Here is a 25711-nt window from a genome sequence, read left to right as displayed (position 1 = left end):
CCCAAACACAAACTACCCAGATTTTTTTGGAAAATATGGGCGAAACAGCGATGTCAGTGCTTATGCAATGTGAAGAGAACTTAGTGGTATCATAGTCTCGACATGGGCCAGCAGATTAGGACTTAGACTTAATGCAACTAACTAGCAAACATTCTTATGCGGAAAGATAAAGTTACTTTTTTTCTTCCACGATGTCAATAATGTCAAAACAAGTGCTTATACAAATTTTGGCCACTCGAGCGCAGTTACGAGGGCTGTGAATAAAGTAAGTTTTCCTGGGACCGTTTACAGAAAGAAAACAATTTCATGGAAAGATTTATTGGAACAGAGAGAGCAATTGTTAGTTATTTTTAAACATATTCTCCATCAGAATTTAGACATTTATGATACCGTGGGATCAACTTTTGTATCCCTGTGTCTACAAGTTTTCACGATTATATACGATAATTTTCTGAAGAAATTTCATTCAGTTAGTTACAATGAGTTCGCAAGATACACGTTCCTTGGAAGTAACCGTAGCCCGTTATTAATAATGAAGAATCCATTAACACTACGGATAATAGTATGTTAGTGCATCTGCTATTAGTATTGCGGGTGATGACATTCAACCTACAACTAGTGATCATACATGTGATATAATGGCGAAGTTGAAAATATGAAGCATCCTACAGAATCAGTGATGGCACAGCTCTCTAATTCACACAAAGATTTTAAGATCTTTTTAACAGAAATCGACAATATTAATTTGGAATAATTATTAATATTTTTCTGTACTTAGCTAAGCAAGGAATAGGATTCAAAGGACATAATGAATGCTTTATATTTTCATTATGTGTATACAGAGTGAACCTTAAGTATTGTCATTAATTTCAGAGTGTTATTCTTTGAGATATTTCAAACAAAAAAGGTTTAATACAATTTTGCTCGTTTTTGCTTCCTTTTCGAATTAAAAATTGTTTTATTTTAAATATTTCATAGCGTGTTTTTGAAAAGCCATTGATTTAATTCCCATTGTACTCTGTCAATTTAAGAGAGTAGTGTGTTGTGATAATAAATTATTGAAATAATTTTTGTTTTGTCCTATAAATGTGCAGAAATTTGATTCTAACAAAATATTTCAAAATTCTTTTCGAGAACGAAAAGTTAATTTTGTTTGGATCAAATTTTGTGCATATTTAAAGGACGAAACTAAAATTGTTTCAATAATATACGAGGTGGGTCAAAAATCACTTTCCCAAAACACTTTCTTACATTTAATTACATTCAATTTACATTTTACTACACATTTCTTTACAGATTTTGTTCAAAATATAGGCTCTGTTTTTCTATAGGCTACACAATTCACAATTCAGACAGATGGCAGAACATAATTCACGATTTTCATCGATTTTTACGAATGACTGTTCGATCACGTGTCGCGACTGATGCAGATCCTGCCGTTTCTGAGAAAAATAATCATTTTCGGGATAACTCACAGCGAAAAATCACATGGAGGAAGGTCGCATGATCTGGGTAGTCATTTTTTGTGCCACGACGGCCAATCCATTCATGGAATTGCTGATTCAAGAATTCACTCACTCCTACACCAAAATGAGGTCGTGCTTCATCCTGTTGTCATATCAAGTGCATATCGGCAAACCAGGGCTGTTTTCAAGGCATGACATCGGAAAAACAGTTGACGCACGAACATGTTGTCAACTTACCACTTATTATACCAGTTATTTGTTTATTCCAGTGTGTATATAATTTACAAATATGAAACCTAAAAACGAATATTGGGGAAAGCGACTTTTGACCCAACTTGTATAATAATAATAATAATAATAATAATAATAATAATAATAATAATAATAATAATAATAATAATAATAATGATTTATTTAACCTGGCAGAGTTAAGGCCATACGGGCTTCTCTAACACTCAACCAGGAGTAAAAACTGCGTTACAAAGACACTACACTACACTAATACAGTGCTCTTCTAAACTGACTGAGAATATTGAGAATCAAATAAATAGATTTCCCAAAACACGCTCTAAAATATTTCATATAAAACATTTTTTATCTCGAAAAGGAAACAAAAACAAGCAAAATTGTATTAAACCTTTTTGTTTTAAATATCTCAAAGAATAACATCCTTAAAATTAATGACATTACTTAAAGCACACTCTGTACATCTTATGTCTTTTTTATGCATGTAGGCACATTCACATTGTCATGATAAGAATACGTATTTAAGGATTAACTTATTTTATCATCCTATTATTATTCCCCTTCCCTAAGGAAATCGTTCTATCTCCGCCTATCCACATAATAGAAAGAAAAGGGTGTAAAGGAAGACTGGAGGTGGATAACCCTCTAACGTTCAGACGTGATGTTGATAAGAGAAGGCGCGATGCCAATACTGATAAGACAGCAAGGGATTCCTGTCTAGTCTTCTAGAGATGAGGTCTGTTTCTTCCAGTCTTCTTATTGTTTTGTCATTGAGGTTTTCCATCACCTTTTAAAGAAGATTTCATGTTTATGCAGCAGTCATATGAAGATTTCGTCAAAATTCCAGTCGCAGATGCTAATCATCTCTGATTAATTTCCGTTTTATGATCCCTGTTTCAACATATTATACTTTATTTTCGTAGTTGGATATTGGGAAACGTTAATAACGAAGAAATTGACCTCAGATCAATTATGAAAATGTCTTTTTTTTTCATTACAATTTTCAATTTTTAAAGAAACTAACCACCCTACTCCATTATCTCCTGGCTTAATTGCCTCATGAGTGATAGAGAAAGTGTTACAAATATGAAATAGTGTGATATATGACCTGAGTCGAGTTGCATTCTAGCGGAAGCTTTCCAAATTACTACGCACTAATACCCTCTTTCGCGGGAATGTGTTAGCACAGTCTAGTATATACAGTCACGAAGCTTGATTTGTTGAGGTTACTGGAAACAATAGACTGTGCCGGTACTATTTCGCATTGTCTGTGATGAGGCGATAGTAGCGATCCTAGTGGTTAGCAACTATCTATGGATGCATGTTCCCTACGTATTGAGCTTCGTGACTGTATATACTAGACTGTGGTTTTAGTTTGCAACTAGAAGCTGAACTGTTGAAACGTTTATCATTATTGCGTTTTCGAGGAAAGTGAAAATTTTGGCGGCAAGTTCTTTTCTTGAAGATACATTGTTATTCCTCAATGTTAGAAATAATAATGATATATATTCTTGAAGAGAAATAATCTACGTTTATAGGAATGTATGTTTGATTGATTTCGTTTTTAAATTATGATATATCTTGAGGTTATGACATACGTCAGTGTGTCGCAAATATGAAATACTAGTATTTTTATACCCTGGTTTTCTATTTCGTTGCTAGTGTTGACACCTGTAGGAGGAGGGTTTATCACATCTTTCAAGAAACTTAGAAAACAGTGAAGTGAAAATGGAATGTAAGAAGCCATAAAACAAGTTCGAGAAAATACTTGTGAGACTATTCATCTGGATTCAGTATTACGGTTGGGAAAACATCTTCTAATGAAGATGATTAATGCTTGTTCTGTGCTTTTCTTAGTAGAGGCCATTTTGACTTTGCGATTTTGTTAATCTTGTAACTTTTAATAGTATTCCCTATTTATAATTTCACTTTTATGAAGTAAATATGTTAGATATCATAATATTTTAGTGTTAGTAGTGTTTATATTTCAAGTATTAATAACTGTTGTCGTAATGATTTTAATATAATATAATTTTTGTGTTAATATTATTTATTTATAAGTTTTAGTAACTTTTTATCAAAAATGCTTTTTATTATAATATTGTATTTGCTTTAACAGCATATATTTTTAAGTATTAATAACTGTTGTAATTATGTTTAATGTAATATTATTCTTGTGTTAATGTTCTTTAATTTAATAGGTTAAAGTATGATAAATAAGAACAGACAAAAACACACGGAGAAAGAAAGCTCACAGGAAATAGCTCATCCTGTGAGTTCTTCCAAGCCAGCCCTACTGATAAGTAGGAGGTCCATGCCCTTCAGGGATTTAATGGGCTTGTTTATTGTCTCTTGTCTATAATATTATTGATTTATTTATTTACTTATTTATTTATAAGTTTTAATAACTGTTAATCATAAATGTTTTATTATAATAAATAACATTATATTTGCGTTAATAGTATTTATTTTTAGTATTCTTGCTAAGTTATAATCAGTCAAAATCATTTTCCGAAACAAATCAGAAGATGTTTTCTCTTCATCTATCTCCATTCCACATTTTCTACTAATAATAACTACTATACTTTTATAACCTTTATGTATCTTAATAATAATAATAATAATAATGATAATAATAATAATAATAATAATAATAATAATAATAATAATAATAATTTTGTGTTTATATTTATTTTTCAAGTTAAGAAATATCATCGTTACATTTCTTCTTCTTCTTCATTATTATTATTATTATTATTATTATTATCATGTCCATAATGACTGCTTTTGATGTATTAATAGCTATTATCGGTGTTTCTGTTAATACAAATTATTAGTATCGATATTAAAAGGAATGATAAGGTTTGTAATTTTGAGATAACAATTTAAAAAAAAAGCATCAACATATTCAACATTACACTGCTAATATTTTAGCTAACAAAGCAGAAATCCAACTAACAAATTAACCATAGTCATCAATCAAATCATTATTTCGTAGAGTGAACTGAAGATGACAGCACATACATTTAAACGCATCTGTTCTGGTCAATGAAAACAGCCTTCAAGGGTCACAGAAATAGACCTCTTTGTTTTCATACAGCGTAAATGTTGACTTAAATGTGTATTGAAGCTTTTTATAACGACACAAAGCCCCCGAGCTTGTGCCCGTTTTACTCCAGGTGAACGCATGCGCAGTTAATGTAAATAAAATTCCTCTCGTCAGAGAAAAACCTTTCTGTCCTTTAAACAGTATAACAGCCCAGTCATAAAGCAAAGGGGAAACACTTCAATCTGCAGCCTGGAGCTTTGTGTATAAATGGACCAAACACACATCAAAATCTAAATTCGACATGTGGTGGTTTATTCGCAATTTAGTTCTCTGATGCATACACTGTGTCATTTAGAGAACTGAATCCAAATTTTAGTATCTTACAGATCCAATCTTAAGATGTATGTACGACACTACATTTTACGGACCAAAGTAGGTAAATTTTCTAAGTGACGATTGCATATATGTGACAAATTTCAATTGTTTATACTACAATCATAGTCTAGTACAGCGTTTCTCAAATTATGGTCCGCGGACCACCTGTGGTCCTCGAGATCTGCCCTTGTGGTCCTTCAAAAAAGACAGAAGAAAAAATAAAATTCAAACGAATTGCGTAACACACTATAACTGAAAATCTCAGAGTTTGTAAATGACACATGGCCTTTCACTTTTTCTCTCAGTACTGACATTTTATGAAATTTATTTACCCTACCCGTCTATCGACTTCCTACTCTACTCTCAGCAAAAAAGAGGGATTTAACGCACTATAAACGTGTGTTTCTCGCTATCTTTTCCCTGCACATCTGGCACCGTGCCTGTAACCCAGCTAGGGACTACCCGAATTCATAAAAGGACCAAAGTACCGAACCTTTTCATGTATTTATGGCTTTCTTAATAGTTTGCACATTGAAATGGTCACGTGCTGTACGTCGTACATCAATAATAGAACATGCAAAATTGCATCTTTACTTGTTTAAATCGGACATGTTTCTGCATTAATTTTTTTTATTTCCTTTTTTTTTTTTTTTTTGCAGATGACGATATAAAAGAAATTTTCTTCTATTAACATTAACTTAATTAGTTAATACTAATACAAAATTAATTGAATCAAATTAATTTTAATTAATTATTCCTACATGAAAATGTAAGTATATTGATATTAAAATATGCTACATAAATGAAAAATTTGCTTTCGAAGGGAACAAGAGTAAGGTGGTCCGCGGAACTGTTCTGACTTAAAAAAGTGCTCCCCACTTCAGAAAAGTTTGAGAAACGCTGGTCTAGTATATACAGTTACGAAACTCAATACGTAGGGAATATGCATCCATAGATAGTTGCTAACCTCTAGGATCGCTACTATCGCCTCATCACAGACAATGCGAAATAGTACCGGCACAGTCTATTGTTCCTAGTACCCTCAATAACTCAAGCTTCGTGACTGTATATACTAGACTGTGCTACAATCAGCTCTCAGGACTTAGCGTTACTGGTACTTAACGGACCAAACTAAATAGACTATTTAAGTGACGATTACAATATAATGTGACACATTTCAATTATCTATATTAATAACGAGGTTAAAGTAACGGACACAGATGAATAGATTACTGCTGCTAAATGACTAAGCGAAGATTAAACGATTAATATAATATGTAATGCACTTCAATTAACAACATTACATTCCGTGTCCAGGACTATATTCGTAGAACGAAACCAACAGAATAAATGAGCATACAAAATCGCAATTTTAACATACAAAGTTAACCATAAGTAATGTCATTAATTTCAGGGAGTTATTCTTTGAGATATTTCAAACAAAAAAGTTTAATACAATTTTGCTCGTTTTTTCTTCCTTTCCGAGACAAAATTGCTTTATATGAAACATTTCATAGCGTGTTTTGGAAATTCCATTGATTTAATTCCCAATATGCTCGCTAAATTTAAAACAGCAGTGTATTATGACACGTAATAAATGATTGAAAGAATTTTAGGTTTATCCTTTAAATATGCAGAAATTGATCCGAAGAAATGTAACAATTTGAAATTAATTTTCAGAACGAAAAGTTACATTTATTCGGATCAAATTTCTGCTCATTTAAAGGACAAAACTAAAATTCTTTCAATCATTTATTATCACTTATCTTTTAAATTGGCTGATCATATTGGGGATTAAATAAATAGCTTTCCCAAAACACGCTATGAAATATTTCATATAAAACAATTTTTATCTCGAAAAGGAAGCAAAAACGAGCAAATTTATTAAGCCTTTTTGTTTGAAATATCTCAAAGAAAAACCCCTGAAATTAACGACATTACTTACGGTTCACACTTATGTGACAGACTAGTTATACAGTATTGCCTACGCCAGTCAGTTCTCTCTTTTTGAACAGAAAATCAATACTCAGTAAACATCAAATAAATGTTATGCAGAATTTATGTTGAACATACATAAGAAAAAAAAAATATTCTTTTTCTTTGCAGAATGGAACATTAAACGTAAGAAAAAATTTAATTCCAGGAAAATACCTCGTTCTGTAACTATAATAAAATAATAATTATCTTTTATAATTCATATTTTTATTTGGAGAGGTAAATCTATGTTACCATTTATTTCAGGTAATTTCACTCTAAAAGTTAAATTTTTTTAGTTGAATGCAGTGAAGTAGCAACAAAACCTTTAAAAGTAAGATAAAACGATGAAATAATACAAAATACACTCAGTGATGTCATTCTAACTAGTTTTGTTTATGTTGGTCATGCATTACGTATAATAAATATCGAACAGTTGAATCGATAGAAATCGATAGATACTATTGTAACATTATTACATAAACTTGCATTCTGATTCGTTGTTATTAAATTGTAGTTTCGCTTGTATTCTAATATGAAAAGTTCAATATGTCATGCTCTTTCAACGTTGTTTGTAACAAAGTAAAATATTTTAATAAATTAATAAATCGAATAATGTAAATTAAATTTGAAGTAGAGTTAGTACTTTAAACGAATTTTACATTACCAATGAGTGAACGAAATGTAGTCACATGCATCACTGTTTGTTTTATGTATACACACGAACGAATGTAGGTCAGTTAACCGGTATCTTGTAAAAAGCGCCTAAAAGCCGCATTCTATTGTGTCAAAGAGATTATGAATGATGTCATAATACAAATTTCCCTGTCAAACTTGCTTTAGCTTATAGAAAGAAAAAGAAAAAAACACATGAATAACGTTTGCAAAAAAAGATATGAATTTCATGCGAGGAAAGACAGTAAAAAAACATCGTTTCTACATTCATGGAAGAAGTATATATACGCCTGTGACATTAAGAAATGTTCATACCGTATTTAAGAGCTGGCTTGTCAGACGATGGCAATAATGTCGGATATTTGGCACCACTGTTTCGACGTCTCGTTGAATCACTTGGACCTCTCACCATCACTTTCTTCGCGCTTTGCTGCGATTTCCGAACGAACCAAGACATAAGAAGATCGTTTTCTGCTCGTCATTGTCATGGCTCGCGTTAGTTCCGGAGATTCCTAACTAGGCGCTGCGAGCAGTCGTTTCGGATTTTGCATAACAGGACAACGTGGCGGTTAGTTAAATAATTCATTCGGCACCATCTTGCCCCGGTTACGCGTGCTGCGGTGTCACGTGACATTCTCTGAAGAATGATTTATAGACCGTATTGATTCTTACGATCGCAGTAACGCTGAGGCTTTCTGGGAAAGACAATTGATGGCCCTCCCAAGGTTATACATGTCATTCTATTGTGTATTCTTCATGAGTTTGGTTATTTATCATAGAAAGAAGGGGGGCGGGGAGAAAAGAGAGAAATGAGGAACTGTCCATTTCGACGCACTACCCCTTATAACCATCTGACGATACAGCATAGGTATTCCGCGCTGAAGACTTGGGTTGACATATCAAAGAATATAATTTACACATATATGACTGACCTAACATTTTTTAACTACTGACTAATGTTTTGTAAAATTTTACTAGTTTTGTATGTATGTATGTATGTATGTATGTATGTATGTATGTATGTATGTATGTATGTATGTATGTATGTATGTATGTATGTATGTATGTATGTATGTGTTTATTCACACTGCAAATGGGTATATACCCGGTGGCAGTGGTAACTAATTACACTCAATAATGACAATTAATAATAAACACAATTAATAAAAATACAATTAATAATAATACTTACTACTTACTACTTAATTACTGGCTTTTAAGGAACCCGAAGGTTCATTGCCGCCCTCACATAAGCCCGCCATTGGTCCCTATCCTGAGATAGATTAATCCATTCTGTATCATCATATCCCATCTCCCTCAAATCCATTTTAATATTATCTTCCCATCTACGTCTCGGCCTCCCTAAAGGTCTTTTTCCCTCCGGCCTACCAACTAACACTCTATATGCATTTCTGGATTCGCCCATGAGTGCTACATGCCCTGCCCATCTCAAACGTCTGGATTTCATGTTCAAAACCTTATTCCTTTGCTGTGGTCGTGCCAGAGAATCAGTCTCATTCCGAGGCTTATTTGAAGGATTCGTAACAAGCTGTTTTTTTTTACGGTGATGGGTTGTTAGCCCTTCGCCCAACCTCCAAGCTGGAGGACCACCCCTCATCGGCTGTCCGCGACTGCTTATTCAATATATTCGCAGCTACCCTCCATATCTGGAGGCCGTCTCCTCGATCCGCAACCTGAGGACGCGCCATGTAGTGGTGATAGAGACCCACAATACATGGATTAATAATAATACTAATAATAATAATCTATAAAGATAAATATAGCCTGTCCCACATTGACGTAATAGGTCTGATGGTGAGAGCACGTGGTACCATACCCTCCTTCCTTGACAACAAATGTAAAAACCTGGGGCTATCACACAGCATTGTGAAGGAAATAGCCATTAGTGCCCTCAAAGGATCGGTTCAGATATTGAGAAATCATTTGTATGGGAGTGATAATGGAAATTTCAAGTTATCTTACCCGATGACTGTTAATTGGTTTAGATATCAATCCCAATAAGTCCGTCTTATTATTTTTCTCGCGGTATATCTGATGATATTTTTTCCCCCTTTCTTAGCTGTAAATGAGCACAAACGCTACTTAGGCGTAAATTTTTCTGACATTTTGTATATTCGATTCCCTAACCGTTTCAAAGGTATGTCATTTTATCTTTTAAGTGTGTTTCCAAATTATATGTAATACGCTTTGTCAAATCTGGCAACCTTTTCATAAGGGAAGCTAAATTTATTATTATTATTATTATTATTATTATTATTATTATTATTATTATTATTATTATTATTATTATAATTTCAACAGTTTAGCTTCTAACTGCAAACTAAACACCACAGTCTAGTATATACAGTCACGAAGCTCAATACGTAGGGAATATGCATCCATAGATAGAAGCTAACCACTAGGATCGCTACTATCGCCTCATCACAGACAATGCGAAATAGTACCGGCACAGCCTATTGTTCCTAGTATCCTCAACAACTCAAGCTTCGTGACTATATATTAGACTGTGCTAACATTTTATTCCCGCGAAGGAAAGTATTAGTGTGTAGTAATTTAGAAGGTTTCCGCTAGAATACAACTCGACTCAGATCTTATATCACACTATTTCATATTTGTAACCCTATTTAATATTTGTAACACTTGGATTAATTATTACTGTGAGTTTCATGAGAGAAAAATAAGGCCAACATACTAGAGAATGTCCACAAAAACCACAAAAGTCTTATTTCATCCATCTTAACATCCATAAGTTTTACTCGATTATTCTAAGTTGATTATATTCCCTTCAAGAAATTCCTTAATATGCGAGGAATGTTTATAATCTGGAAAACGTTATGTGATCTATATTATGCATTTTAAAAATAAATTAATGATTATCCAAATTGCCGAAAATTTAATGACATAGGCTACCACATTATTTCACAATAAAAGAGTCATTAGTTAGGCAGTTAATTACAATTTCTGTGTTTAGTTTTCAGTTTGGTTATTTTTCATGGAAAATACTTGTGAAAATTACGGCGGATTTTAAGATGTCAGCTCTATGCTAGCGTCGATTTTAGACATTACGTGTCCTTACTTTTGCCCTGTCAGCGCCCTATTTTGTGCGATTCATAGGCTAAGGCCTAGGACAGCCTAATAATACAGTAAATATTCGTAGCAAAAACGATCAATAATAAACTTCGGTTCGGATGACCGACAGAATGACGACTGACCAAACGACTCATAATTCACAGATCGATCCATCGACCGATTTTCCATTTCATATTCCATAGATATTACGTTAGTAGGCCTATTGTAGTTTTCAGATGTGGAAACGTTTAGTCTAGTCTGGTCTAGTCTAGTCTAGGCTAGACTAGGCTAAGTTAGTCTAATCTAGTCTAATCTAGTCTCAGGGAGTTTGTAAAAATAAATAACTTTAAACTCGTGCTTACTTCAGAACTTAGTGTCGGAATTATTGTTGCTATTTGTATTACTATCTACTACAAAAGGTTTGATTTTGAAATCAGAAAACGTTCTTGAGCTGTGCATGAACGGTACTGTTAGACAATAAATTGCGAAGTATAGTCAAGCGACGTAAATAAATTGCCATGAATAAACATTGTTTAAAGGCAACAGTGTTTTTCTTTCATTAAATCACCTATTTCAATCGTAGGTAACACATTTTCTGCAACTTATAACTTCAGTTTCCTTATAAAAACATCTCTAGTCAGTATCTCATACTTTCGCGGGACGTTTAAGACAGGCTTCATTCATTCGTTCATTCATTCATTCATTCATTCATTCATTCATTCATTCATTCATTCATTCATTCATTATCTTCTGCCCAAAGACATGTCTTTCACTACAAACCCAGCTTTCTCCAATCTTTCCTATTTTCTGCCTTCTTCTTTGTTTCCTCATACGATCCATAAATCTTAATGTCGTCTATCATCTGATATCGTCTTCTGCCCCGAACTCTTCTCCCGTTCACCATTCCTTCCAGTGCATCTTTCAGAAGGCAGTTTCTTCTCAGTCAGTGAGCCAGACAATTCCTTTTCCTCTTTCTGATCAGTTTCAGCATCATTCTTTCTTCACCCACTCTTTCTAACACAGCTTCGTTTCTTATTCTGTCTGTCCATTTCGCTCGTTCTATCCTCCTCTATAACCACATTTGAAATGCTTCTACTCGTTTCTCTTCACTTCGTCGTAATGTCCATGTTTCTGTCCCATACAATGCCACACTCCATACTCGTCTCTTCTTTAGTTCTTTCTCCAGAGGTCCGCAGAAGATGCTCCTTCTTCCATTAAAAGCTTCCTTTGCCATTGCTATTCTCCTTTTGACTTCTTGGAAGCAGGTCATGTTACTGCTTATAGTACACCCCAAGTATTTGAAGCTGTTCACGTTCTCTAATGCCTCATTTAGAATTCGCAAGTTTACCTTCTTTACTTTTCTTCTAATGACCATGGTCTCCGTCTTGTTGGCATTTATCTTCATCCTTACTCAGGCACCTTATTTTTATTGTTTTAAGAGAATCTTTTCTTTGTCGGCCCTATATTTATTGTCTATAATGGATTCTCTTATTGATTGCTGGTAATTCGATTTTTTACTAATATAAGGTATTATATATTATAAATTAATTATTTAAATAAAATAATCTAATTTACTAAAGAATATGGTTATTTATAATAATTAATTTATATAAAATACAGATTATCTATGAATATATAGCATTATTGTTGAGAGATAGAGGTATATATATATATATATATATATATATATATATATATATATATGATTTACATTAATATAAATCCAAATTATTAGAATATATATTACTTATATAAAAATATATTTATGTTAAATCTATTTATCAATAATTGGTTATTTAAAATAGGACCTTATATATATATAATAATCTAAAAAAATAATAGATGGTACGCAACTATTGTTGTTAGTAATATTAAATCCTTAGGCCTATATACAATGCAAATAATAGTAACAGTATAACTACAGATCTCATTTTAATAATTAAAAAAATGAGATCTGCAGTTATACTGTTACTATTAAAGGGAAGAGATAATTTTATTATACACCAATGGCCAACGCCTCAGTTTTTTTTTTTTTTTTTTTTTTTTTTTTTGCTCCGTAGCTTTTAATGATTATTTTAAGAGTTTAAGAGTTGATGTGCTCACAGCTGTCATTTAGCTCCAGTAGCATATCCTTTAGTATATTTCCTCTTCTGCTAATAACGCCATATCATCAGCAAATCTTATAGACTTCATTCTTCTTTCTCGTACTATCACTCCTCCCATGTTCTGAAAACAGTTCTTCACTAAATCCTTCAAGTAGACGTTGAACAGTGTAAGTGATAAAGGGCATCCTTGTCGTACTCCTCTCTCTATTTCACTTCATTCTGACATTTCTTCTCCTATCCTGACTTCGACTCGTTGTTTCATATAACGGTTACTGAAGAGCCTCTTCTCTTTCCAATCCACGCCAATTTTCTTTATGATCCCCATCAATTTATTCCAATACATTCTGTCAAACGCTTTTTCTAAGTCCACAAATACCACATACACTTCTTTATTCTTCTCTAGGTATCTTTCGCCGAATGCTCGTAGCAGTCCAATTGCATCTCTCGTACCTTTTTCCCTTCCTGAAGCCAAAGTGCTCTTCTTCCATCTTAGAATATAAACGTCGACTGAGTATTCGCAGAAGAATCTTCGCCAAGTGCGATATCAGGCTGATAATCCTGAACTCCTTACATTTCTTGGCATTGTTCTTCTTTGGTATTGGAAGTAACACTGTCTCCATGAATTCTTCGGGCCAGTCGCCTTGCTCGTATATTTCGTTGCATAATGATAGAATTTCCTTCTTTTCTTCACCAAAGCATTTCACTAATTCAATGGAGATTCCATCAACTCTTGTTGCTTTCCCATTCCCCATTTCCTTAATCGTTAGTTCAACTTCTACCCTTAAAACATAAAATTCTTTTTCGTCTCTGATACGGCTGCTTCGTCTTCTATAGCCAAGTCATCCGAACGATCCCTTGTCTCATATAACTCTTCTACATATTTCGTCCATCTGTTCAGTATTCCTGGTTTGTTTGTTATTTCATTTCCGACTTCGTCTTCTATCAACCACATGCATTTGCTTTTCTTATTTGTGAAGTCCAAACATTTTACTTCGCGGTACATTAAAGCATATTTTCCTTTTCCCTCTAGATCCTCTATTTCTTTACATTTCTCTTTTATCCAGTCTTCCTTTGCCTTATCAGTTTCAGTTCTTAGTTCGATGTTAAGCTTCCTGTAGTTTCTTCTACCTTCTTCTGTGTTGATGTTTTTCCATTTTTTCCTTTCCTCCACATTCTCCAACATTTTTTCTGTAACTCAAGATTTCTTAATTCTAACATCTTCTGTGTAGCCTATTATTTCTTCTGCTGTTGTCTGTATACAGCTTTTTAGGCGAGTCCAGTACTATTCTCAGGTGTGGATTCTAATGTAGCGGCTTTCTCTTGAAAATTTGCTTCAAATTTTATTCTTTCCTCTTCATTCTTCAGTTTTTCCATGTTCAATTTCTTCGTCACTTGTCTTCCTCCTATCTTCTTCAGACGAATATCTACTTCGCCTATCAGGAGGACATGATCTGAGTTAATATGTGCTCCTGGTGAAGTCTTTGCATTTTTAAAGCAATCTCGGAATCTTTCCTGTACCAATATGTAATCTATCTGGTATCTTCTTTCGTCCCTTGGACATGTCCATGTGTATCTTCTTCGTTTATGTTGTTAGAATAATCTATTTCCAAGAATCATTGCATTTCTTTTACAGAAATTTACCAAAGATTCTCCTTTGTCATTTCTTCTTCTCAATCCATATTTTCCAACAGTTCTTCCCTCTTGATCTTCTCCTACAACTACGTTCCAGTCGCCCATTTCTTCCTCTTAACCAGTGTAAATTGTGTACAATAGTATAAATAATGTTCAATCAATGTAGGTCTGCATTCTTTATTATAGTGCAAATAAGTAAAAAGAATAGCGTTTCTCCAAATAATGTTTAATTTGGCTTAACTAGTGTTAAATTAACAGCCTGTTTATTTTTAACGTTTTGTTAATGTATTTTCCATTTCTTCAACATAATTTTGTTTAAGACAATCAGCACTTAACTATAACAGTCGTTGGCACTATTTTAACCATTCAATAGCAGTTGGTAATGGTTTTACATATGTAAGGCAATTTTTTATTGGCTGATATTATTCTTTAAATTCTGTATTGTAGAGTAAGCCATGAAACATGTATAAAATCATAACCTGGTACAGTAGGCCATGATCGATAAAGAAGAAGACAAATGAAAGTTGCAGGTGACTACTATTGAATAATAATATTATTACAAAGTAAGGTTATAATACTAATGGTAACATGACTTCTCAAAGAAGCAATTTTTGCTGAAACCCTTTTAATATAATACTTACTGTGTATTTTGAAACACTATTAACATTGGCTATAGTTAGTTGAAAAGAGCCAGTATCATAGAATCAAGAGTAAATAGAGATGATGAATTGGAGTAAGTGGTCTATTTCTGTTTGTAGTATATTCAAGTCTGGTTTAAGTTTCTTCTAAAATTCTGAGGCCTACTTGTTTTGAAAATTTATATTGTCACAAATTGAGTATCATGCATAGTATATAAATCATCATTCCTAGTTACCTTGCCACGTTGATATCCCACATTTTCTAAATATTCAATATATAATAGTTCATTATCAAAATAAGCAGCCAATATGATAATCAGTTCACTTTTGAAGATTATCTTCCCTATATTAGCTTTCCAAAGTGTCTTTTAAATGTTATGTTATCAGTCATTCACGAAATATTTCTTAAAGAGAGACATAAATATTATTTTCACAACTTCTGTTTGAACAACTGTTGTGTCATCTGCCATATTTAACTATCTGTCAAATGAGTTAACTGCCTAAAATTCTACATTTAAAGTTAACAAACACTTAACAATCTGTTAAGCCTAACTAGTATTGAAGACACAAAAAACTATGTTTAACAAACTGTTTAGATTTTAAAATTCATTAAATATTCTAACAATATTTGGAGAAACCGGCCATTAATCTTGTCATTGTCTCCTGAGACAAAGTACGGTCCCTGAAAGTGCCAATCATTGTTTTCTGAGTTGGATTTGGTTTTAGATTTTTCCCACCAAAAATCTGCCGTTTTTCCTAGCTCACAATCAGTTATTGAAACGATGAAAAATTCTGAATTTCATCAGTTCCGAAATAACAAATTCAGAGATTCCTCGCACTGGATCTTTCATTGAGAATGTAACCTTAGTGCCGACGTTTGATTATTAGATATTAAAATATGAATAGTACTGTATATGAAACGAATGTCTTTACCTATCATTACTCTTATCATGGTTGTTTTAACATTCCAGTATTTCTCTTAGTATATTATTATTATTATTATTATTATTATTATTATTATTATTATTATTATTATTATTATTATTATTATTATTATTATTATTATTAACAGATTGAAATACGCTGTCAAGGAATAGTTTTAATTCGCTGAAAAAAAAATTAATTTCCTAACAAACGTAATACCGTTTTTCAATTTCGCTCAAGTAACCTGATATCGACCATAAAAAGCACAGCACTCTGCTGCCATGTAATTCTAAAATAAGCCGCTAGATAGCGACATTAGTTATACGTCAAGAAGAAGCCACACTCTAATCAAATATGATACGATAAATGGGAGGAGAAAAAGTGTAAAATTTAATCAGACTTGAAGCCAAAGAACTTGCCCTCGGAACTGTAATTAGAATGCTAGCATTCTGAATTTCTCATTTTATAGAATTTTCACTGAATGCTGAGGCAAGACTATGTGAAAATTAGAAGGAAACGGACGGAGAAATCAACAAAGGAAGAAGTAACGGAAAGGGATAGAATGTAAATAGGAAAGGACAAACAAAAATATATTAAGAAAATAATGATAAAAGAAGGAAATCGAAGGAATGGAAGAAGTAAGAAAGAAATAAGAGGAAATAAAGCAAGGAAAATGAAAAGAAAGGTAAGCAAACAAAGAAAGAAGGAAGTAAAAAAGAAAAAAGTAGATGAAAGAAAGAAAGAAAGCAAGCAAGAAGCACGGAAGAAAAGAAAGTAGGAAAGAAAAGAAAGAAAAAAGGAGAAAATGAATGGAACAAAGAAAGAAATGAGAGAAAGAAGAAGAGAAAAGAAAGGAAAAAGAAAGAAAATGAATTGAAGACAGAAGAAAGAAAGAAAGAAAGAAAGAAAGAAAGAAAGAAAGAGAGAAAGAAAGAGACAAAAAAGGAAAGAACAGAGAAAGAAAAATAAAGAGAGAAAAAGGAAAAAATGAATGGAAGAAAGTATGAGTCAAAGAAGGAAAGGAAAGAAAGAAAAAAGAAGGAAAGGAAAAAGAAAAAAAATTAATGAAAGAAATAAATAAAGACAAAATAAAGAAAAAATGAGAAAATAAAGATAGAAAGAAGGAAGAAGGGAAGGAAAGAAAATGAAAGAAAGAAATAAAATGAAAGGAAGAAAGGAAAAAAAAGAAAGAAAGAAGAAAAGAAAGGAAAGGAAGAAAAAAGAAGGAAATAAAGGAAGAAAATGATAGATGGATGGATGGATGAATGGATGGATGGATGGATAGATGGATGGACAGACACGCAGGCAGGCAGGAATGGATGGATGGATGGATAGATGGATGGATGGATTGGTGGACAGACAAGCAGACAGGCAGAAATGGATGGATGGATCGACGGATCGACGGACAGACGGACGGACGGACGGACGGACGGGCGGGCGGGCAGGCAGGCAGACAGACATACCTATAGACAGATGGATAGATAGATAGATAGATAGATAGATAGATAGATAGATAGATAGATAGATAGATAGATAGATAGATAGATAGATAGATAGATAGATAGATAGATAGATAGATAGATAGATAGATAGATAGATAGATATATAGATAGATAGATAGATAGATGATAGATAGATGATAGATAGATAGATAGATGATAGATAGATAGATAGATAGATAGATAGATAGATAGATAGATAGATAGATAGATAGATAGATAGATAGATAGATAGATAGATAGATAGATAGATAGATAGATAGATAGATAGATAGATAGATAGATAGATAGATGATAGATAGATGATAGATAGATGATAGATAGATAGATAGATAGATAGATAGATAGATAGATAGATAGATAGATAGATAGATAGATAGATAGATAGATAGATAGATAGATAGATAGATAGATAGATAGATAGATAGATAGATAGATAGACAGACAGACAGACAGACAGACAGACAGACAGACAGACAGACAGACAGACAGACAGACAGACAGACAGACAGACAGACAGACAGATAGATAGATAGATAGATAGATAGATAGATAGATAGATAGATAGATAGATAGATAGATAGATAGATAGATAGATAGATAGGCAGGTAGGTAGGCAGGCAGGCAGACAGACAGACAGATATAGATAGATAGATAGATAGATAGATAGATAGATAGATAGATAGATAGATAGATAGATAGATAGATAGATAGATAGATAGATAGATAGATAGATAGATAGATAGATAGATAGATAGATAGATAGATGATAGATAGATGATAGATAGATGATAGATAGATGATAGATAGATGATAGATAGATGATAGATAGATAGATAGATAGATAGATAGATAGATAGATAGATAGATAGATAGATAGATAGATAGATAGATAGATAGATAGATAGATAGATAGATAGATAGATAGATAGATAGATAGATAGATAGATAGATAGATAGATAGATAGATAGATAGATAGATAGATAGATAGATAGATAGATAGATAGATAGATAGATAGATAGATAGATAGATAGATAGATAGATAGATAGATAGATAGATAGATAGATAGATAGATAGATAGATAGATAGATAGATAGATAGATAGATAGATAGATAGATAGATAGATAGATAGATAGATAGATAGATAGATAGATAGATAGATAGATAGATAGATAGATAGATAGATAGATAGATAGATAGATAGATAGATAGATAGATAGATAGATAGATAGATAGATAGATAGATAGATAGATAGATAGATAGATAGATAGATAGATAGATAGATAGATAGATAGATAGATAGATAGATAGATAGATAGATAGATAGATAGATAGATAGATAGATAGATAGATAGATAGATAGATAGATAGATAGATAGATAGATAGATAGATAGATAGATAGATAGATAGATAGATAGATAGATAGATAGATAGATAGATAGATACCATCCCCAAGGGAATAGATCTTTAGGCCGTCCAAGAAAAAGGTGGACCGAGAATGACTCACAGAGACCGTAACGGACCTTGGGCCTTATACTTATTTGGATATTATTATTATTATTATTATTATTATTATTATTATTATTATTATTATTATTATTATTATTTTATGCGTGTTTTGTGAAAGCAATTGATTTAATTCCCAATATGCTCAGTCAATTTAAGAGAGAAGTGTATTATGATAGTGAATGATTGAAAGAATTTTTAGGTTTGTCCTTTAAATGTGCAGAAATTTGATCCGAAAAAATGTAACTTTTCGTTCTGAAAAGGAATTTTAAAATATTACATTTTGTTTGGATTAAATTTCTGCAATTTAAAGTGCAAAACTAAAATTTCTTTCAATCATCTATTATCGAAATACACTGCTCTCTTCAATTGGCTGAGTATATTAGGAATTAAATCAATTACTTTCCAAAACACGCTATGACATATTTTAGGCCTATATAAAACATTTCTTATTTCGAATAGGAAGCAAATACAATCAAAATTATATTACTTTTTTTGTTTGAAATATCTCAGAGGATAACTCCCTGAAATTAATGACATTACTTACGGTTCACTCTGTACAATATTTTTCCTTTAGAATCGCCCGTACTATCATCCCTCAACGTATGGCCTTGTATAGTGTTAGGAGGGAACTGGCGCACCCTACCAATAATCCGCTGGGAATATCTAATTCAGGCGTCAGAGTGCTTTCCCTAATGAGAAAATGGACAAAGAGAATCACTCACCCCAGACGTGCACACTCCAGCCGTGCTCCTTGGCCTGCTGGGCGCGCGCCGCGGCGGCCGCGTTGGCGATCTCCGACTCGGGTAACGTGCGCCAGCGTTTCAGCAGCTCCTTGGTGCGGTCCTTGGTGCGGTCGCAGGCCTGGCGCCAGTTGGTGATGAACTTGCGTGGGATGCGGGGCGACACATCAGGGTCGCCCGTTGAAGCCGATACGCTGCCCCGTGTCTCCCGGTCGTGGTTCTCCTTGCCGTCGCCGCAGCTCTTGAAACTCGCGCGCTTGGTGTCCTTGATGCTGTTCTCCCTGCTCGACTTCTCGTTCAGTCCGGACTCCATGTCGGCAGCTTCACATCTTTAGAAGAACCTGGGAAATATTCACACATAACTTTATCTCATATTGCTTATGAGCCTATTGTACCAGTGCTTAAAGTGGCTTCAAAGTGACTGAATGCAATTAATATGATATGGTATGATAATATGGAAATGATTCTACACAAATTAGACTTATTTTGTCGCCCCCTTCCGCAAATACAGGAAATTTGCCTCAAGAGTTGCAGCTAAAATTAATTGATCTTTCACATATTGTATTGACGAAATGTACGTATAAGGGCAAGGACTTGTTTAGCTTTTATAATTTCTTAAACTATACAGGGTGATTCATTATTACGTGTAAATACTTTGTGTGTGTAATGTAGAGGTGAAACTAAGAGTGAAACATTCTATACAACTTTTTCTCAGAACCTTTAATTCCAGAGTTAACGCCATTTTACTTGGAACTTGCGCTCCCAAACAAAGAAAGGATGACACGGCAAATGTAAACTAAATATCACCTTCGTACAGTGCATTTGGACTTCAATACAAAACAACCAAAGTCACTAAACCCATATCCTCGGCAGTCCACTTATGCACGTTTTGTGAACTAAAACCAAACACAGTAAAGAATGTAAAACAATTTCTTCTAGACTTTACACATTTGCACAATTCTTAGTGTAATGCATGTTCAAATTGCTGTCCCTCAACTTAAAGACATACCTGTGGTCGCCGCCTTAGTGATCTCTGAACGTTACACAGCCCATTAAACTCATTACGAACAATTCTACACACATGTTCAATTCGCTGTTGTAGTACTTCTACGTTAGGTACAGCAGAGGTGTACACTAACGACTTCAGGCGGTCCCGAAAGTAGAAGTCCAGAGGGTTCATGTCCGGTGATCTGGCTGGCCAAGGAATTGGCCCTGCGCGGCCTTTCCATTGATCTGGATACGCAGCATTGAGATACGCCCTTACGTTGCGGCAGTAATGCGCAAGAGCACCATCGTCCATAAACCTTAAATTTACTGGCGTTGCAAGAGGGATATCATGTAGCAGACCATGCAATTCGCGTTCCAAGAATGCGCGGTAGATTTCCCCATTCAACCGCGGAAGTAGAACTCGAGGTCCGAGTAACTGATTCCCCACGATACCACACCAAATGTGTGGGAGAACAGTAATGCCTATGCAGTTACCACGACGTAGGTGCGATCTACTGGAACTCTGGAATTAAAGGTTTTGAGAAAAAGTTGTGTAGAACGTTTTAGTCTTAGTTTCACCTCTACAACACACACACACACACACACACACACACACACACACACAAAGTATTTACACATAATAATGAATCGCCCTGTATATAAACTGTGTCCGAAGATTCGTAAATTTGCAGCGAAAATTAGTTTATTACAATTTCACCTGCACATACGTACCGATAGATCTTCATGAACCTAACAAAAATCATGATTAAGGGCCAAGCTATTCGATCGTGATAAGGGCCCTATGCTTAGATTGGCTTCTTTAAGTAACATTTTGCGAGACGTAATAAGGCTGCTGTGAAGCGGTAATCGAAGGTATTCTGGCGAAATTTTATCTTAAAAGGTTTATTTTTGCATAAGAGTATTGCTATTATGACGAAAATGATGTAATACTCCACCAATTTCGAAAGTTGTATAGTGAACACGGTGTTTTTCTTTTAAGTTATTCATTCCGTATTGTTGTATACCTACTTACAAATGGCTTTTAAGGAACCCGGAGGTTCACTGCCGCCCGCATATAAGCCCGCCAACGGTCCCTATCCTGTGCAAAATTAATCCAGTCTCTATCATCATATCCCATCTCCCTCAAATACATTTTAATATTATCCTTTCATCTACGTCTTGGGTCCACACCTGTGGAGTAACGGTCAGCGCGTCTGGCCGCGAAACCAGGTGGCCCGGGTTCGAATCCTGGTCGGGTCAAGTTACCTGGTTGAGGTTTTTTTCCGGGGGTTTCCCTCAACCCAATACGAGCAAATGCTGGGTAACTTTCGGTGCTGGACCCCGGACTCATTTCACCGTCATTATCACCTTCATCTCATTCAGACGCTAAATAATCTGAGATGTTGATACAGCGTCGTAAAATAACGTAATAAAATAAATCTAACGTCTCGGCTTCCCCAAAGGTCTTTTTCCCTCTGACCTCCCAACTAACACTCTATAACCATTTCTGGATTCGCCCATAACTGTCACATGCCCTGCCCATCTCAAACGTCTGGATTTAATGAATAATTTCGAGGGAAAAATTGTTCCGGAGCCGGGTATCGAACCCGGGACCTTTGGTTTAACGTACCAACGCTCTACAACTGAGCTACTCGGGAACTCTAACCGACACCGATCCAATTTTTCCCTCTATATCCACAGACCTCAAAGTGGGCTGACAACCGTCAAGCAACCAACTTCGAGTGCACACTAACTCCGTGTGACTTAAATTGTGGTTTTCTGTTAACGAACAGTGACGTGTATTATGCAAATCAAGATTTCAGGTATAACTCCCTGTAAAGTTGATTTGAATAATTTCGAGGGAAAAATTGTTCCGGAGCCGGGTATCGAACCCGGGACCTTTGGTTTAACGTACCAACGCTCTACCACTGAGCTACTCGGGAACTCTAACCGACACCGATCCAATTTTTCCCTCTATATCCACAGACCTCAAAGTGGGCTGACAACCGTCAAGCAACCAACTTCGAGTGCACACTAACTCCGTGTGACTTAAATTGTGGTTTTCTGTTAACGAACAGTGACGTGTATTATGCAAATCAAGATTTCAGGTATAACTCCCTGTAAAGTTGATTTGAATAATTTCGAGGGAAAAATTGTTCCGGAGCCGGGTATCGAACCCGGGACCTTTGGTTTAACGTACCAACGCTCTACCACTGAGCTACTCGGGAACTCTAACCGACACCGATCCAATTTTTCCTTCTATATCCACAGACCTCAAAGTGGGCTGACAACCGTCAAGCAACCAACTTCGAGTGCACACTAACTCCGTGTGACTTAAATTGTGGTTTTCTGTTAACGAACAGTGACGTGTATTATGCAAATCAAGATTTCAGGTATAACTCCCTGTAAAGTTGATTTGAATAATTTCGAGGGAAAAATTGTTCCGGAGCCGGGTATCGAACCCGGGACCTTTGGTTTAACGTACCAACGCTCTACCACTGAGCTACTCGGGAACTCTAACCGACACCGATCCAATTTTTCCCTCTATATCCACAGACCTCAAAGTGGACTGACAACCGTCAAGCAACCAACTTCGAGTGCACACTAACTCCGTGTGACTTAAATTGTGGTTTTCTGTTAACGAACAGTGACGTGTATTATGCAAATCAAGATTTCAGGTATAACTCCCTGTAAAGTTGATTTGAATAATTTCGAGGGAAATGGATTTAATGTTCCTAATTATGTCAGGAACAGAGAGGGTTTGGAATTGAAGGGGTTACATCAGTTGCTTGTCTATGCGGATGACGTGAATATGTTAGGAGAAAATCCACAAACGATTAGGGAAAATACGAGAATTTTACTTGAAGAAAGTAAAGAAATTGGTTTGGGAGGTAAATCCCGAAAAGACTAAGTATATGATTATGTCTCGTGACGAGAATATTGTACGAAATGGAAATATAAAAATTGGAAATTTATCCTTTGAAGAGGTAGAAAAATTCAAATATCTGGGAGCAACAGTAACAAATATAAATGATACTCAGGAGGAAATTAAACACAGAATAAATATGGGAAATGCTTGTTATTATTCGGTTGAGAAGCTTTTATCATCCAGTCTGTTGCCAAATAATCTGAAAGTTAGAATTTATAAAACAGTTATATTACCGGTTGTTCTGTATGGTTGTGAAACTTGGACTCTCACTTTGAGAGAGGAACATAGGTTAAGGGTGTTTGAGAATAAGGTGCTTAGGAAAATATTTGGGGATAAGAGAGATGAAGTTACAGGAGAATGGAGACAGTTACACAACACAGAACTGCACGCATTGTATTCTTCACCTGACATAATTAGGAACATTAAATCCAGACGTTTGAGATGGTCAGGGCATGTAGCACGTATGGGCGAATCCAGAAATATGTATAGAGTGTTAGTTGGGAGGCCGGAGGGAAAAAGACCTTTGGGGAGGCCGAGACGTATATGGGAAGATAATATTAAAATGGATTTGAGGGAGGTGGGATATGATGATAGAGACTGGATTAATCTTGCTGAGGATAGGGACCAATGGCGGGCTTATGTGAGGGCGGCAATGAACCTCCGGGTTCCTTAAAAGCCAGTAAATAAGTAAGTAAGTAACTAAGTGATTATGTCAGGTGAAGAATACAAAGCGTGCAGTTCTGCATTGTGTAACTTTGTCCATTCTTCTGTAACTTCGTCCCTCTTAGCCCCACATTTTTTTCTAAGAATCTTATTCTCAAACACCCTTAATGTCTGTTCCTCTCTCAAAGTGAGAATCCAAGTTTCACAACCATACAGAATAACCGGTAACATAACTGTTTTATAAATCCTAACTTTCAGATTTTTTGACAGCAGACTGGATGACAAAAGCTTCGTGTTGTAGTATACAAGGAACATATTCAAAATCGTACATTATAACATCTTCTGCTGTGAAATAATTGCATTGCGTTTATAAAAAATGTGTAAACAGAAAAATAAAGACTTCTTGTTCGGTCACTTCTACTTGTACAGCCTATATAACTGCTGCCAGGGCACGCGGAAGAACCTTAGCTCGTTCGTGGGCTGTTTCTCACACATCCCCGACTTGCTCCAACAGATCTCGTCCCGATGCCAACGATTCTGATAAAGGGCCTGAGTGAGCCCCACGCTCGTCCCTGTGGGAGTGGCCCCGCATGACCGCACATCGCTCAAAGAGGAGCCAATTGCGTCACGGGATTGGAGCACATGCACAACTTTTTGACCACAACAGCAGAAGAAACAAAGAGATGCCCGTCTTCGCCCTTGTTTCAGGGTCTCAGAACCAAGCCAGCTGTCCAGTGGGGCATGTAACGTCATTAAAGTTGCTAATTACTTTAACACACTCTCTGCATTGTAAGTAATTTACTGTTAGCAGAGGATATTCCAGATTCTAAGCCACAGCAACACCATGTTGGAATTTATTTTGAGGAAAGCAGTGTTCTAATAAGAAACATCTAGAATGTTATTGTTTTCTCTTACAACATTCTTTGCATGACTTACATTGAGTTCTTCATTTTCGCGATGCTACTATAGCGATAACAGTTATTGTGGTTCAGGGTATAAATTGTAAAATTATTGTGCGCGAAGAGAATCCTAACAGAAACTACTAAATACGTATTGCCCACCACAATTTTTCTTCTACAGGATGAACCATAAGTAATATCATTCATTTTAGGGAGTTATTTTTTATGGATACTTCAAAAAAAAGTTTATGAACCTAGAAAAGGCTTTTGTCAGAGTGGATTGGAATAAACTGATGGGGATCCTA

The 25711-nt window shown here is 34.7% G+C and overlaps 1 protein-coding gene across 3 annotated transcripts in view; it reads right to left on the bottom strand.

Moving 5' to 3' along the window:
• The window catches only part of LOC138694310 (uncharacterized), a 511848-nt gene that overhangs the window by 35664 nt on the left and 450473 nt on the right, over window positions 1-25711 (bottom strand). For 2 of the 3 annotated variants that reach the window (XM_069817898.1, XM_069817899.1), the window contains one exon: window positions 19911-20269. In XM_069817898.1, the coding sequence (XP_069673999.1) occupies window positions 19911-20241 (331 nt within the window). In that variant the 5' untranslated portion in view covers window positions 20242-20269. Of the gene's footprint in view, window positions 1-8100; window positions 8465-19910; window positions 20270-25711 lie in introns of those variants that run through there. The other variant, XM_069817900.1, reaches the window with a different exon arrangement.

This window comes from Periplaneta americana, chromosome 2 (assembly GCF_040183065.1).
Source record: "Periplaneta americana isolate PAMFEO1 chromosome 2, P.americana_PAMFEO1_priV1, whole genome shotgun sequence".
Lineage (NCBI taxonomy): Eukaryota > Metazoa > Arthropoda > Insecta > Blattodea > Blattidae > Periplaneta > Periplaneta americana.
This window is presented reverse-complemented; position numbering and strand designations above follow the sequence as displayed.